Source organism: Ochotona curzoniae, unplaced genomic scaffold (assembly GCF_017591425.1).
Source record: "Ochotona curzoniae isolate NIBS_2020 unplaced genomic scaffold, NIBS_Ocur_1.0 scaffold_4683, whole genome shotgun sequence".
NCBI lineage: Eukaryota > Metazoa > Chordata > Mammalia > Lagomorpha > Ochotonidae > Ochotona > Ochotona curzoniae.
The window spans coordinates 24,934,793-24,949,761 of record NW_024467121.1 but is presented as its reverse complement, the minus strand read 5'-3'; the positions used below and the strand labels follow the sequence as shown (position 1 = coordinate 24,949,761).

Below are 14,969 nucleotides of genomic sequence, written 5' to 3'. Positions count from 1 at the left end.
CCAGCCTCTGGCTTGGATCCTAGCTGTTCCATTTCGAAACCAACTCACTGATGATGTGTCTGGAAATGAAGTAGAAGATGGCTCAAGTGCTTGAGCCCTTCCTACCCTGTGGGAGACCCAGAAGGAATTCCTGGCTTTGGCTCAGCCCAGTCACCTTCATTGTGGCCATATGGGAGATGCATTAGCACAAGGAATCTCTGTCTGTCTTGTGCTCCCCCTCTCTCTGTAACTCTATCCTTCACACAGATAAATAAATCTTTGATATTTAATAAAACAAACTATCTAACTTACTTAAACCATAGGAAGTGAATTTACTATTAATAAAGTCCATCAGAAGTTGAGGATTGGAAAACTTGAATCAACAGCAATTGGACTAAGTAGGACTGGAGATTACAATTACAGAGATACAGAAAGACTTCTCATTCTTCCAACACCTTACCTTGAAAAATGTTCCCTACAACCAGGGTACTGCATATTCTCTGTGACCTTTAAAAATTCTTCCTTTATGGTTGACATGATAAGTGCTGAAATACATATTCATCTTCAGAAGTTAGTTTCCACATCTAGTTCAGCAACAAAAATGAATATAAACTCTACTTTGCAGACTCTTGAGGTTTGAGGTGGAAAAAAAAGGTACAGGAAGGAGAAAGTAGTATTTGTTTTCTCATCTTGTTCTTTAGTCACCTTTCACCCCTCTCAAAAAATGCACACAGAAACAAATCTGAAGGGAAATCTGTCTCTTTCTTCTGAATAAAAGTCAGCTGTCACAGAGACATTATGATGCAATGAGGACCACAATAATCTTACGAGCTAGGATTCTCACTGACATGTCTGCTTTTATGACATGCGTTAGAACTGAGTCAGCCTTTCTTCCTTTTAACATTCCAGTAGCCCAAACTAAAACAGCAGGGGGCAATGTCATGACTGGAAGGTTTTCCATGTTGGAAAATCTGCAGTATTTTATCTGCAAAGAAATAAAAGATCCCCTTTATCCCAATGGATATAAGGGAGGAAAAGCATTATGGCACTGTACCTCAGAGTAACAATTTCAAAGCAGCCTTGAATGAGTTTGAAAAATTGGTTGAGCAGACAGCAATCCAGAAAAAAGAAGAAAGAACAGGTTTGTTTATCCAAAAAGAAGGTAAGTTTAGAGATTACAGAGCAATTCAGCTTGGGTTGGATTAGCATGAGGGAGCATTTTTCATCAAAGAAAAGCAACATAACTGAGCAGCAAAGAAATGGAATAGTGGCTCTGAAGAGTTTCTCAGTCTTTGTCCCTAAATAGTTAAACAGACTGAGGAAGCTTTCTTATCATCTCCATTGTACAATTAAGTGACGTCTGAGTTCTGTAAATTCTACCGTGTGGTGCTTGGCTAATCACTGACTCTCAGTGAAGCAGAGTTGACACTGGCAAGCAATGTGTACCATATACCATGTATTTACCTGAGAGCATCATGAGACCACACAATCTTTTCCTAAGAAGCACAGAATATCCTGCTTCACCATTATTCCACTCTTGGAGCCACTCCTCATGTCTCTAAGAATGAATGACTAGAGTGTGCCAAGGTAGGGAACATGGTGTGGGCGGTGGTTTACCAAGAGAAACCATTGTAGACCTTAAAGAATAGCCCCATGGCCAGAATGCAAGGAGAGTGATGCAGTGAACAGCTTTTGAGAACAGGTGAACAGCAGAGTAAAAGACTGACAGAAGCCTTGTTGCTGCAATAAAAGAAGCAGGGTTCACATAACTGCTATAGGATGCCATGGCCAGTTAGTGTGCCCAGCTGTATAGTTATATATAAGTGAAGCTTGTGACTTCAAGTGTTCAATACTCTGGAATTATTTGACAATTTTAAAGTCACCTTTACAAATAGAAGTCATGTTCAATGACAGTTTGAATAGACAAACGTTTGTATTCCTATTCTGCCCATTTTATTTATGAAAAAATCGGGAGGTTTATGTCACTCAACTCTGAAGTGTTAGAGCTAAGTGTTAAACATTTAGATAGGTGCTCCTTAGATGAGTTTCAGCTTGACTAGGCTACTCAACAAAACTTTCACTGCACCCAAGTCAGTTTTACCTCGCTCATCACTGACTTTCCAAGCTTTTACCATATTTTCTGCATCCATGCACTGCAGGCTTTTTTTTCAGCTAATCTTCATACATCACAAGAAAACGCAAGACAACGTCACAAACATCCTCTCAAACTCCCTTTCCTTCACCTGCAAAATTCCCTCCATCAGCAGCACCTGTCTTTCCTTCCTTTCTTCCCTCCAATGCTATCACTTTGCTGCAATCTCCTTTTCTGCTAGCTTTGTTTTCTTAGTCTAAAAATACCCTCAAGTGTCCTGATCTTGACTTTCTCTTGCTTTCAGGCTGCGCCTTGTCGCTCCTTGGTTTCTGTGCTATATTTTTCCGTGTAACATCATTACTTAACTTTCAGTGTACTCGAGTCTGGCATCCCTTATCTTTCTTTTTTTCTGAAAAATTTTTTACCAATGTGTTTGGTAACTTACTATGATTGCCAAATTCAATAAATGGTTTTCACCTTTCCAACTGGCTTGGTCATTTAACTGCATTAGCACTGCTAGCTGCCTCTGCTGCAGAAAACTCCTGATCCTGCATCTGCCCTCTTACTTTTCCCCATCCTCACGCTTTCTTTTTGTGTCACCTTTTCTCCTTGAGCTTTGCTTCTGTGCCCTTTCTAAGTCTCAGAGAATAAACACCATCTACTTATCTCCCACATAAGTTATGTTATGTTGTCTCCCCCTGGTTATATTGCAACCTTTTCACAAAGCTTCTTGCTGACAGATTTTCCTTCCTCTATATCAATGCAGAGACGTTTTCCCTTAAAAAATAAACAAAAAAAAACTTCATGTTCTATATCCCTGGCTTACCAGCTCACCTCTAAAACCCATATATGCCAACTTGGTATCCAGGATCATATAAAAGCATGCCTTAACCTGAACTTTGTCCCCTCATATGTACTTTTTAGTATTATCAGACTGACTTTACATGCTTCACTCCCCTAATGCAGAGTTCATTTCTTTCTTCAAGTGTGTACTCCTGCAAACTCCTGCTCTCTTGCTCATCCCATAAGACTGTGAAACCTTCCAAACTCCCCGTAGGCAAAACCATACTCAGCGCTGCTCTTGTACCTGCAGCATTTAATCTGCTAAAATTGACATATAATTGGATGTAGCTGTTCCATTTCCTATGTCCCTAACTATTTATTCACTTGTGAGTTCTTCGAACACTTTGCCAATGTAGGACTAGTACAGCCTGGGGCTAGAAAGTACTTATTAAGATATAATAAAGGCTTTGGCCTGCCCCAGCCCTGTCATCCTGGCTTTGTTTTTTGTTGACTTTGTTTTTGCTGAGAAACCACAAAGTCACAGTGAAATTTTCCTTTTGCTTCTAAGTTTCATGAAGATTAAGTATCGCTGAGCAAATGTTTTTCTATGAGATAGACTAATCTGCAAGACTGAGGGGGAAAGAGGAAATAGAACCTTAACTTTGACTAAGCTGCTAATATCATCTGGCATCAATCAATATTCCTTGATAAACCTTGGGAAGTAAGGTCCACCTAATACCAGAAACATGGAACCAAGATCCAGAGAGAATATTTCTAATGGAACAAGATCTGCCTCAGGAAAGCCTCATGGCTTTGATCTAGTGACATTTACAATGCAACAAGTGTTATACTTGTTAATATAAAGTTTAACAGTTCAGTATTTGGATGGCTCATAGGATTTTCAAACCTGATCTGTTCAAAATGGAACACATTATTTAAGGATGTAAAGTGAATGAACGTTCAGCAGGTAGAATTTAAACACTGGTAAACACACCTAGAGTCACCAAGGACAAGATAGAGAATGTTTCTAGGATCCTAGAAAGCTGCCTCATGGTTGGTTTGCTTGTTTTTCAGCAATATTCATTTCTCATCTTATCCTCAGATAACCAGAGATTTAATTTCTATGTTTATGAATACATTTCACCTGTCACAATCTGCAGGCAATTAGTCTGCACTCATTAATTTTCTGATTTTTTTCCCCATAAGAACATAAACTCCCTGAAGGCAACTATCTTGCTCATCTAGTTTTCCAAGTCCAAGGTTCAGCTCAGTTCAGACACACAGTGTATGAGCACCATTTTTGTTAACTAACTACATGATTTGGGCAATCCCTTGTTTTTAATTTTAATAGTTTTCCCTCATCCCCGGGGAATGAATGACCAAATTCAGCAAAATAAAATGCAAGGATTGGGATGTGTGGATATGCATGCTTACATAGTGTAAAAGCATCAGTAAGAATCAATTGTGAATCGTTCTTCACACACTTTTATCTTCCATCTAAAATAATTCTAGCATAGACTCGTAGACTTTTCACATTTTTTGAGTGTTACAGACAGAATATTTATTCCTAAAGAAAATTGATATGTAAAAGCAGAGCTCATAGCAGAGCATGGTCACTCTTATAGTAAGTGGAAACCAAAAATGAAGACTGTATGTTACAGAAAAGAAAGTTTTGAAGAATGCATTAGCAAATCTCTGTAATCAGTGTTACTGTCCCATGTGGATATCCTAATGACTGCTGAGCTGGGACTTTCTCAAAAAAAAAATGGGTTTTCCACATTTCATTCTATGTTTGTAGTATTTTTTATTTTTTTTCTATTTTCAAACAGAATTCATAAAATAGTTAAAATGTTTGCTTGAATCCCATAGTAAAAGATTTTCCTTTGATTTAGTACTATTTTAACTAAAGGTCTAGAACTATTCTCAAAGAGAGGATTTTTAAAACCGCAGAAAAAAATCTGGTTGTTATAAAATAAGGAAATAGAAAGTGTGGCTGAAAACCGAAATACTGTCCTTAGAATTTGATAAGCATGTACTTGCATTTTTTCAAATGTAGATGCAATTGATTATGACAAGTTTTATGCATCAGTCCAGGAACTCTTTGGTCCAGATTTGAAGAATCAAGATGTGAAGTGCTTCTACAGGAAACTCTGCAATAACCCTGATGCACCTATAGACTGGTGTGAGGTAGTCACCTTTCATGTTTTTAATACGAAATCTAAGTATTATGTTTGTTTTGTTCAGGATAAATGAGTAAATCATACACATCTTCCTCAGACATTAAATCCACAATGGGTATGTGGTACATTCTAAAGCCACATTTCTAAGGGATGGTCACTGTCCACGTAAATGCATTGTTAATCAACAACTCTTACATAATTTTAGTTCAAGCTGTGAACTGGAAGAACTGCATGTGTGCTTAACACTAACCAAGTTTTTGTTAATGGCCTTTATTACATTGTGAATGAGAGATTTCTTTTCAAATGTGCAATGTATAAAATTTCTTAGCATAAAGAAGAGACAATGCTTAACTATTGACAATGATTAACTATTGATGATTAACTATTAATGATTAACTATTGCTTTTCACGTGTTGTTGTTGCATAGTGCAGATTGTTAAAAAATTACAGGCACTCAGAGTAATGAAAGACTTAAAAAACTCTCTGGTTCTCCTTCAAAATTCAATGTGTATAATATGTAAAAAGAATGACTTAGATAATTTAACTATTATATTTAACAAGATGGAATTTTGAATCCAAGAAAGAAAACTCTCAAATTCATCTGAGGTAATCACAAAAATGGTCCTGCATGATGCTTAGGAAGACCATTTTTTTTTTGTTTCAGTAAATTGCAGAACATTATAATTAGAAATTAAAAATAGGGCCCAGCGCGATAGCGTAATGGTTAAGGTCCTTGTCTTGAAAGCACTGGGATCCCATGTGGGCGCCAGTTCTAATCCTGGCAGCTCCACTTCCCATCCAGCTCCCTGCTTGTGGCCTGGGAAAGCAGCTGAGGACAGCCCAAGGCCTTGACACCCTGCACCCACATGGGAGACCCGGAAAGAAGTTCCTGGATCCTGGCTTCGAATCGGCGCAGCACTGGCCATTGCGGTCACTTAGGGAGTGAATCATCCGATGGAGAATCTTTCTCTCTGTCTTGCCTCCTCTCTGTACATCTGCCTTTCCAATAAAATAAATAAATCTTTAAAAAAAAAAGAAATTGATAATAAGAGATAGCCTAGGTCCAGAAAACCAAAAGAACAAAATATTATTTGAGGAAAAATTATAAATAATTTTAAACAAATATGTAAAATATTTAACTTAATACTGCCTGCTGAAATTTTATTTTGGATGTAGGTGAGTCAAATATTACTAAAATTGTTTCCTCTTTTTTTTAACATTTTAATTTGTGGCTACTAAAATTTCGAAGTTATGTATGTGGCTAATATTGCATTTCTGTTGTACAGCACAGAACATGTCCAAATAGATCGAGGAGGAATTCCTTCTGATTGCTGAAGACAATCTTTGCTGCTCAACACATCTGATAGGAGTTTAACTTTCAGGTAGTAGTTTTGGAGGACTGCCTCAACCTACATAATAAATTGAACTAAACACGAGGCACTCCAAATAATTTTTTAAAGAAAAGGAATAGCTGAGTCATCTGTGCCAACTCCTGATTTGTCTGATTTCTAAAGATATCAAAGAATTAGAAATGAGGCATTGTCTTCCAAGATCACAAGCATAAGAGAACAAAGGTTAAGGTTCTGCATTTAAATTTCAGATCAGTGAAAATGATCAAGTATGTTTGGATGTCCACTGGAGTACAGTGATGTCAAATTGTAACAGTTTCATAAAAAGGCCAAATGTGCAGGCCCTCCCTTTAAATTTAAGCAAGACTAGAAATACAGGATAATATATGGAATACCTAAATATTTTTAAAATGTAAATTCAGCTTATACCAAGTAAATGTGTTCTACCCTCTAATTTTAAAAATATAAGAAGGTCCTGGTCGTCTGGATTAGAATTTAAAATTTCCCTTTACAACCCTTGTAGTTTTAAACATAACTGAAACATAAAGACAAGGATAGAGCTGTTCCTGGCACTCCTTGATTTTTTGCCATTGGTAGCTCCATCTCACATGATGAGCAGCCAAGCATGTACCTTGAACACCTCAGCCCACATCTCAGCTTTCCATACTGTGCACTCCCGCCAACACTTTCCCAGGGCCATTTCTCAGACCCAGAGATGCAATGATGTGCGCTCCATCCTCATGAGGATTTACCTGGGTGATAATGTCCATATACCTTGGAAGATAGGCAATGAGTCCTTTGGACAGGGAATTTGGAGATATCAGGAAAGGTTTAAAAGCACTGGCATAAATCCAGGTAGACAATTGTTCCTTAGAAAGAACTAGGCTGAGATGCTCTCAACTTGTGCAAATACAACAACCATGAGTTACTTGTGCTACTTACATTTAAATTAAATTCATCTCTTCTGTTACATTTGTTGCATCTCAGGTGCACAGCATCCACATGTAGCTGGCGGATATCACACTGAGTGAGACACATTTAGAGTATTTCCATCATCACAGAAAGTTCCATTGGACAGTGCTCCTCAGCAGTCGTAACTCCCAAGAGGCAGATGGGTACAGACTGTTTCATTTTTATAACCTACTGGATCAATCTCTATGTTACAAAAAACCCTTAGCTACCCAACGATTGACAGTCTGAAGAATCAAGTGAACAGTGAAGTATCAACACATTCAGAAAACGTGATTTCGCCCCTCTAAATCATATTAGTGTACAGGGTGATTCATCTTTTCCCCAGGATCTTGGTTATATAACAGGGTATTTGCTTGCAGTTTCACATGTAATCAGTAGCTTGAATTCTCTATCACTAATTTTGAGCGGACATGATTTTGAGAAACATCTTCACTGTTTCCTATTTTCCTATATAAATATTTTTCACACAATAAATGGTATATGTTATTGAATTACAAATGCAATCATTTTTGGTGCACTAACATCGTGTGTAAAACACATGAAAAATTAAGCACACCAGGATATTTGAAAAGTATTCTCATATTAAATAATATACTTACTCTCAGAAAAGCAGAGTTCTGAAAATGTTCCAGAACAGATCTTCAAATGAAACACAATACCTTATTGCAACTCTGTTTACAAAGAGTTACACAGTAACAGAGAAATTGGGCTTTGAATGTAATGAAACCTTATTCTACAGTCAAATTGATCAAGTGGAGGAATAAGTTGAGCCCTGTTTTCTCCAACAGCTGGCTCTCCCCCCACCTTTTTTTTTCTTTTTCAGTTAAAATCTCACCATTTAATTTCATTGTAAAATGTAGCTCCCTTTCAGGTTCCCATTTAATCTTCACAATAGCCCCCACATTGTAGATGGGGGACAGTAATCATAGCAAATAATAAAGATGAATAAAAGGAAACAGAGAGAGAGGTTAACTGACTTATGTAAAGTCCCGGAAAAGTCTGTTTCGGTCTTGATGGTGAGATTTTTGTCCCTCTCTACTTGGTAATTTTACATGACATTATCCATTAGGTTCCTATTGATCATTAGCAAGTTTAATTTGGTCTTGTGACCAGCCACTGACCAAAATTTGCATGAGAAAGTCAGCTGATGTGTGCAAAAATGGTGCCAAACTGTTATTCTTTCATTGTACTTATCAGTTTCCAGTGCCTCTAAGACATTTCCGTTTCAAGCCATGGGAGCTAAGCTTTCTAAACTTCACATTGGTCTTCTGTCAAACGGAAATTCAATACTAAAAGATTAACTTCATTTCAGGATGGGTCACCTCTTTTTAATCAGCCGATATTAATCTTACCAGGTAAAAATAAGTTCATTTTTTAAAAATCAGGCACAAATGTGCAAATACACATTTCTTTGCCATAGAAATATCACAGAAGACTGCATTTTCTTTTTCTAGATTTTAGATGCAAATGCATCTGAACTAGAGAGTTTGAGATTCACCGAAGAAATCCCAGGAGTCAGTGAAAACATCACTAAACTTGCTTCTTTCATTTATAATGAGAAACATTAGACGTAAAGTGCGATTGCCTTAAATTTGAATAAATATGTTAAAGCTAATCAGTGAAACAGTCTGGTGTGCTACAATCTATTTTTTTCTACAGTTTTGTGTTGGTGGTGTTTAGCTACTCATAAATGCTTTTTTCAGTAGCCCAGTACAAATTAATTCAAAGAAAAAACAATGTAACACCATGTGAAATTCTTATAATTATGTTCTCTCCCTGAAGTGAAAATAAAGTGAATTATTATAAGTCTAAAATTACATTTGCCAACTCCAAAATATGAAAAGTATGTTCCAGGGTAAAAAGTAAGTTGCATGCAAGTTTTTGTTTTCCTTTATCTGCTTTTCATTTTCTCCATATGTTCTCCATATGTTTCATGATGAGCATGTGTTCCTTATATAATCAGAAAAAGGGATGACTCACTTAAAGTATGGAGCAAGCCCCATAAATAGCATAGCTAAAATTAACACACTTAATTGTCATACTGTTGAACAGTCATAAAATAATCAAACTGTGTCATAAGTGTAATTGTTAGACTGAAATTTAAAATGTGGAAAGAGAAATTTGAGATCCTTGAGACTACAGCCCATTATAGCAGTACAAATTTTTCTGCTCTTCAACTTCATTATTTGCTTGAAAACAAATTATTTTCAAAATATAGGGGTGAATGTTGTGGCACAGCAAGTGAAGCTGTCAAACACAATGCCCACGTTCCAGGAAGGCGTGCCTGGTTCCAGTCTCAGCTACTTTGTCAGTTTGATCCAGCTTCCTGCTAGTGTCCCTGTGAGACTGCATGTGATGGCCAAAGTGCCTGGCTTCCTCCCCATCCACACAAGAGACCTGGGTGTAGATCCCGGCTCCTGTGTTTGACCTCACCCAGCCCTTGCAGTTGCAGGCATGGCAAGAGTGGATCTGCAAACGGAAGAATCTCTCTTTCCCCAGTCCTTCTCTGTGCATGATTCTGCATTCCAAATAAATAAGTAAATCTTCAAAATATAAAATTTTCATTGTCTTTTTTGGAAGAGTTTATCTGATATACTATCTTAAAATTTTCCCAAAGAAATGTTAGTAATTCAATATTTTGAATATGCTTTGAAGTTATTGTTGGCAAGCAATTCGATATTATGCTATTTCAAATGAAGGTAGCAAAAAAAAAAATAAGTATCCTTTTCGTATGTATACATGTCCTGTACTATAGAGTATATGTTGAACTGTAAAATGTATGAATGATTACTTGCAGTTTGCTGTCTGAACAGGCAACAACAATGCTTAGTGAGTGACAATTTTTAACTGAGTTCTCTCTGGAAGAATTAAGAAGCACAGTTCCTCAAAGGTTAACATGCTTGTACAGCTGCTTCCCAGTTCCTGGCATAGTCTAAGTATTTCCTCATCTTCCTAACTACAAAGTACTTGTATCTTTCTCTTCCATAGTTAATCCTTACAAAAAGGCATAAGGTGGGGTTAATAATGATTATCCCTATTTTTCAGATGGAGAAAAATCAAGTAGAAAAATTAAGGAATTTGCCTGCAGTCATATGGCTAGTAGACCACATAATTAGGATTTAGACTCATTTCCTAAGCATCTAAAAATGCTCCCTAAGGGCATATTTCCTAAATTTCTTCTCACATCTGTTTTTAGATACATATACATTAACATGATCTTCAAAAAATTACATTAAAATTACAAACCTGGTTAAACCACTATAAACCACTCTTTGAATTAGATGTCATAGACATATGGCATACTATTTCAAATTAGATGAGAGTGCATGTAGTCTGGAGTTCTTCCATCCTTGAAAGCACTGGAATTCATTAGCATAAAAATGAAGAACCATCATTCCTATTGTCACTTTGCATTAATATCTGCAAATTATTATTTTACACTATTTCAGGTTAAACTGGCAGCTACTATTATCAACTCTTTGAATTTTAAGTTATTTATACTGAGTACTATTTATAAAACGATATGACAATGATTAATTTTTTGTTATTTTATAGACACAGTCACATACATAGAGTGTACCTATCTACTGGTTTATGCCTCAAATTCCTGCAACTACTAGGGCTGGGCCAGAAATGCAATGCAGGTCTCATATGTGAGTGGCAGGATCCCTGATGCTTGATACATCACAACTGTCTCTGGGGGGTCTGCATTTATTGGAAGTGATCAGGAGTTAGATCTAGGAATAGAATCCAGGAACTCCAATGAGGGATGTTGTGGGCATCTTAATCTTAAGTTTAGACTTGGAGTTTGATAGATGGAATTCTAAGTGGTGTTCCCCTCTTCCAAGATTATGTCTCCTGGGTGTGCAATTAACACAAATCTAGGTAGTAGTGTGAAAGGATTTTGTGGATAAAATTAAGATGCTAATCAATTCATCTTCATTCAGGGAGGTCATTCAGAATTATTCAGGTGATTTTATGTAATCACTAGCCTTGGAAGGTAGGAAGAAGCCAAATGTAAGGAAAGCTTTAAGCTTCACTACTGTGGCTGAGGCAGCATGTGGACCCACGTACTTCAATTGAATAGAGGTTTTCAGGAATGAAAAGCAGTGCCAGCTGATAACCAGCAGGGTTATCCAGCAAGGAACCATAACTCAGGCCAACCATGTGGAAGAAAGCCCCAGCAGATTCTTCCCCCAGTGTCTCTGGTAAACAACCTATCTCTACAAATGCCTTGATTTTAGCCAGTGAGTTCTAAAACAGAACTGTGAACTCACAGGTGTTTTAAGTCACTAACTTTGTGGTGATTTGTTTGGGCAGCCATAGACAAAGAGAAAAAAGTCAAGTTCAAACATTGTGTCTGTTGTTAGAACCAACAGCTAAAATGTAGCCATTGGAGAAAGTCAAACTGGTTAACATCAACAGGTACAACTCTTGAAACCAGCTGGAGAAAATAACAAAAGGACTAATATTTCATTACTGACTTGGGAAGGCCTATTGTTTTTAAGATGGGAGATATATTTTCATATCTGGACCCTGAAAGGAAAAGTTAAAAAAAAAATGTGAAAGAGAAAGGAGACAAACTCTGAAAAGAGTCATTTGAGAGTAGCCACATTTAATGTTAAGTTCTTACCTGGGGCCCTGCGTTGGGAAGGCTGATTTGATTTCCAAGGAAGTGCCAGCCAGCACCTGAACAGATTATCAGTTTGAGGGAGGATATCAGCCTGGCACATAAATTGTTCTATGTAAAAGAAAAGTCAGCGACTGCTCATACAGAATGCTCCACTGGTACACATTCAAAAATATTATATATTTTATATATATATTAAGCTGCTTCCTTTTGGCATAAGAAATATCCCACATTACTGAACCAATGTGTAGGTTGCTAATCCATCTGTGACTTTAAATTCAGTCTACATCAACTCCATTATTTTCCAGCCCATTCCAAAACAGAATGGAGCTTAACATGTGGTATTTGGGATTTCAGATATTTGGCTATTTCTCCAATGAAGAAGATGCTCTTGCTTCAAAGATGGATGAAGAAAATTTAATTTTCCTGGTGTCCAGAAAACAACGAGTTATAATTTCAGGTGACAATTTAAATTTTCCTTGCCAAATAGCTTATGTTGTTACATCTTTATTTCCCCCAAAATAAACACTGAGACTAAAATGCTACCATATAATGATTTTTCATTGCTCAATATTTTACAAAAGGGTAAAGTGACAGTTTCAGCTGCAGTATCAGAAGAACAGCACCTGCAGTAGAAGTTGAAGTATTGTCATTTCTCAGAAAGACACTAAGCAGTACACAAGGCTTGGGGACGTATTTCATATTTTCCTGAAAAAGCTCAGACCTCAAACTTCAAGATAGTAGTATTTTAATTATTCTTCAATGCTAATACCGAAAAAATCATATTTCTTTTAAAATCTTCTTAAGTTTTCACTACCAAGGACTTCTGTCCATGGGCTTACCCATCTTTGATTACCTCGGTGTAATGACTAAAGTTGAACCCAGGTGAAAGCCACAGACAGAAATGCAATCCATATCTCCCACATGGGCAGCAGGAGCCCAATCACTTAAGCCATCACTACTATCTTCCAGGATCTGTATTAGCAGGAAGCTGGAGTCGGGAGGCAGAGCTGGGTAAAAAAAAACCCAAGTACATCTTAACTACTGGGCCAAACACTCCTGAGTTAAACTGATGTGTATGTTCATTGAGCTCTTCTTTATTCTTAACTGGATTCTCTAAAACATATTCAAATAAAATATATATATATATATATATATACACCAAAACAGAGTTTACATTCTAATGAGAAGAGACAACAGCAACAACAATAAAATCAGGCACAATATACATGAAACCAGATGGCAGTAAGTGCTGTGAAAAAACAAAGTAAGCAGGTGGTGGAGAAAAATAAAGCAAGAATGTGGGACGGAACAGTTGATTTGGGGGTCACACTGGGAACAGCGACACACTGGGAAAAGTGAGAGAGCAAACCACGAGTTCCTGGCAGAAGAGTACATGGGGGTTGAACTAGGAGATGAGTCCAGCGAGGCAGAAGTGGACAGGAAGACAGTTATCTAGGACCCTGTGGTCACATGATTTGTGAAGGAGACCAAAAGCCACAAAGGGCTATGTGTAGAGGAGAGGAATGATGTGGTCACACTTTAAATGTGATTCTGTTTTGCAAATAGTCCATTCTGAGAAAGGAATGGAAGTAGGAAGAATGATGGTGGCTTGGAATAGGACTGTGTGTCTCAGCCATTTTTTCATTCGAATCGATGAGGAGCCGTCTTAGAACATTTGTTACTATTCATCTCCTTCTCCCTCACTCTATCCTACTCTGTGACATTGTAATATCTCAGTCATATTATTAAGTGCATCTGGTTATGTCTTCTATATTGTCCTGTGATTTGGACACAAAAAGAGGAGGATTTACTCACGGCCCTAATCCCAAGAACAAATCTTTATTCCTTGGGTGGTAATATCTTCTCCATTGTAGTGCCTTAATGAGCTTAACACTAGAATATAAGACCTGTTCACTTGATTTTCCTACTAGTGTATAGCTATGAAAAGCAGGTCATCCTAGAAGTCCAACATACATGGCTTTATCCTTCAGTACATGAGCACAGAAACATGCATGAGGCTAGTGTTTCCAAATGCAAAGTTCAAAGAAGGCCTTAATGACAGCATTAAAACATTTTCACTGTTTTGTACTGGAAAACCTGAAAGTATACTGGGTTTTTACTCTGTTTAAACAAAACGCTGACAGTTTGAAGAAAGGATGTCTAAGACATGTTAAAATTCTCAAAATAAAAATGATTCCAAAACATATTCAGAAAACTCATTTTCTGTAAAATTTGCACATGTGCATGTGTGGGGAAAGTATGTATATCTTGGAGTTTCTCTGGGAATTCATGTCATATTTAGTAGGAAAATATACTCATATATTCAAATTAGTATTTCTGAAGATCATTATAAAGCATCCATTATGATTTGGGTTTTCATGCTTTTATTCTATTTCAACTTTTAAGTAACCTGTAATTTTATAGCAAAAAAGTCACTTTTTTTTCAAACTAATCAATGAGTTTTAAGGTGTTTACTGCTGGGAGCTAAAATCAATATTGTGCTATGGACAGGTAGTAGAAGACGGGATGTGATCAAATGCATTGTCAAGATTCCTCAATTGGATTTACTAGTAACAGCTTCTCAGAAAGGACTAATAACTGTCTTTAACAGCCAGGTAATTTTGAAGCTTGGGTCCTTCCCTCCATCCCTTCCTTCCTTCTTCCTCTTCTGCTTCATCTAAGTAGTATGCTTATGTATCAAGTATAGAAGATAAACACACCCTATTTTATTTCCCATAGTAAAGAGGAGAATTCTGAGCCCCAGGGTAGGTTTTGAAATTTGCAATTGCATTTCACATTTTTCATCAGGTGTCATATTGAACCTTGTGGCATCAGTACAATGAAAGAATGATCCTGCATAATTTTTCATGCAAAAATAGAAAACACTCCAGAAACTTGCATTTGGAATAGAAATATGATTCAAATTCTAGACCCTGTATTTGGCTAGTTATGATGTCAAGTATAGAACTTAGTGAATTACT

At 37.0% G+C, this 14,969-nt stretch overlaps 1 protein-coding gene across 1 annotated transcript in view; it reads left to right on the top strand.

Annotated features, from left to right (window-relative positions):
* Positions 1 to 996: 996 nt before the first annotated feature.
* Positions 997 to 14,969, top strand: part of WDR64 (WD repeat domain 64) — a 94,654-nt gene continuing 80,681 nt past the window's right edge. The window contains exons 1-4 of the mRNA XM_040967929.1: positions 997 to 1,141; positions 4,911 to 5,041; positions 12,343 to 12,445; positions 14,500 to 14,603. Of these exons, the coding sequence (XP_040823863.1) occupies positions 997 to 1,141; positions 4,911 to 5,041; positions 12,343 to 12,445; positions 14,500 to 14,603 (483 nt within the window). The remainder of the gene's footprint in view (positions 1,142 to 4,910; positions 5,042 to 12,342; positions 12,446 to 14,499; positions 14,604 to 14,969) is intronic.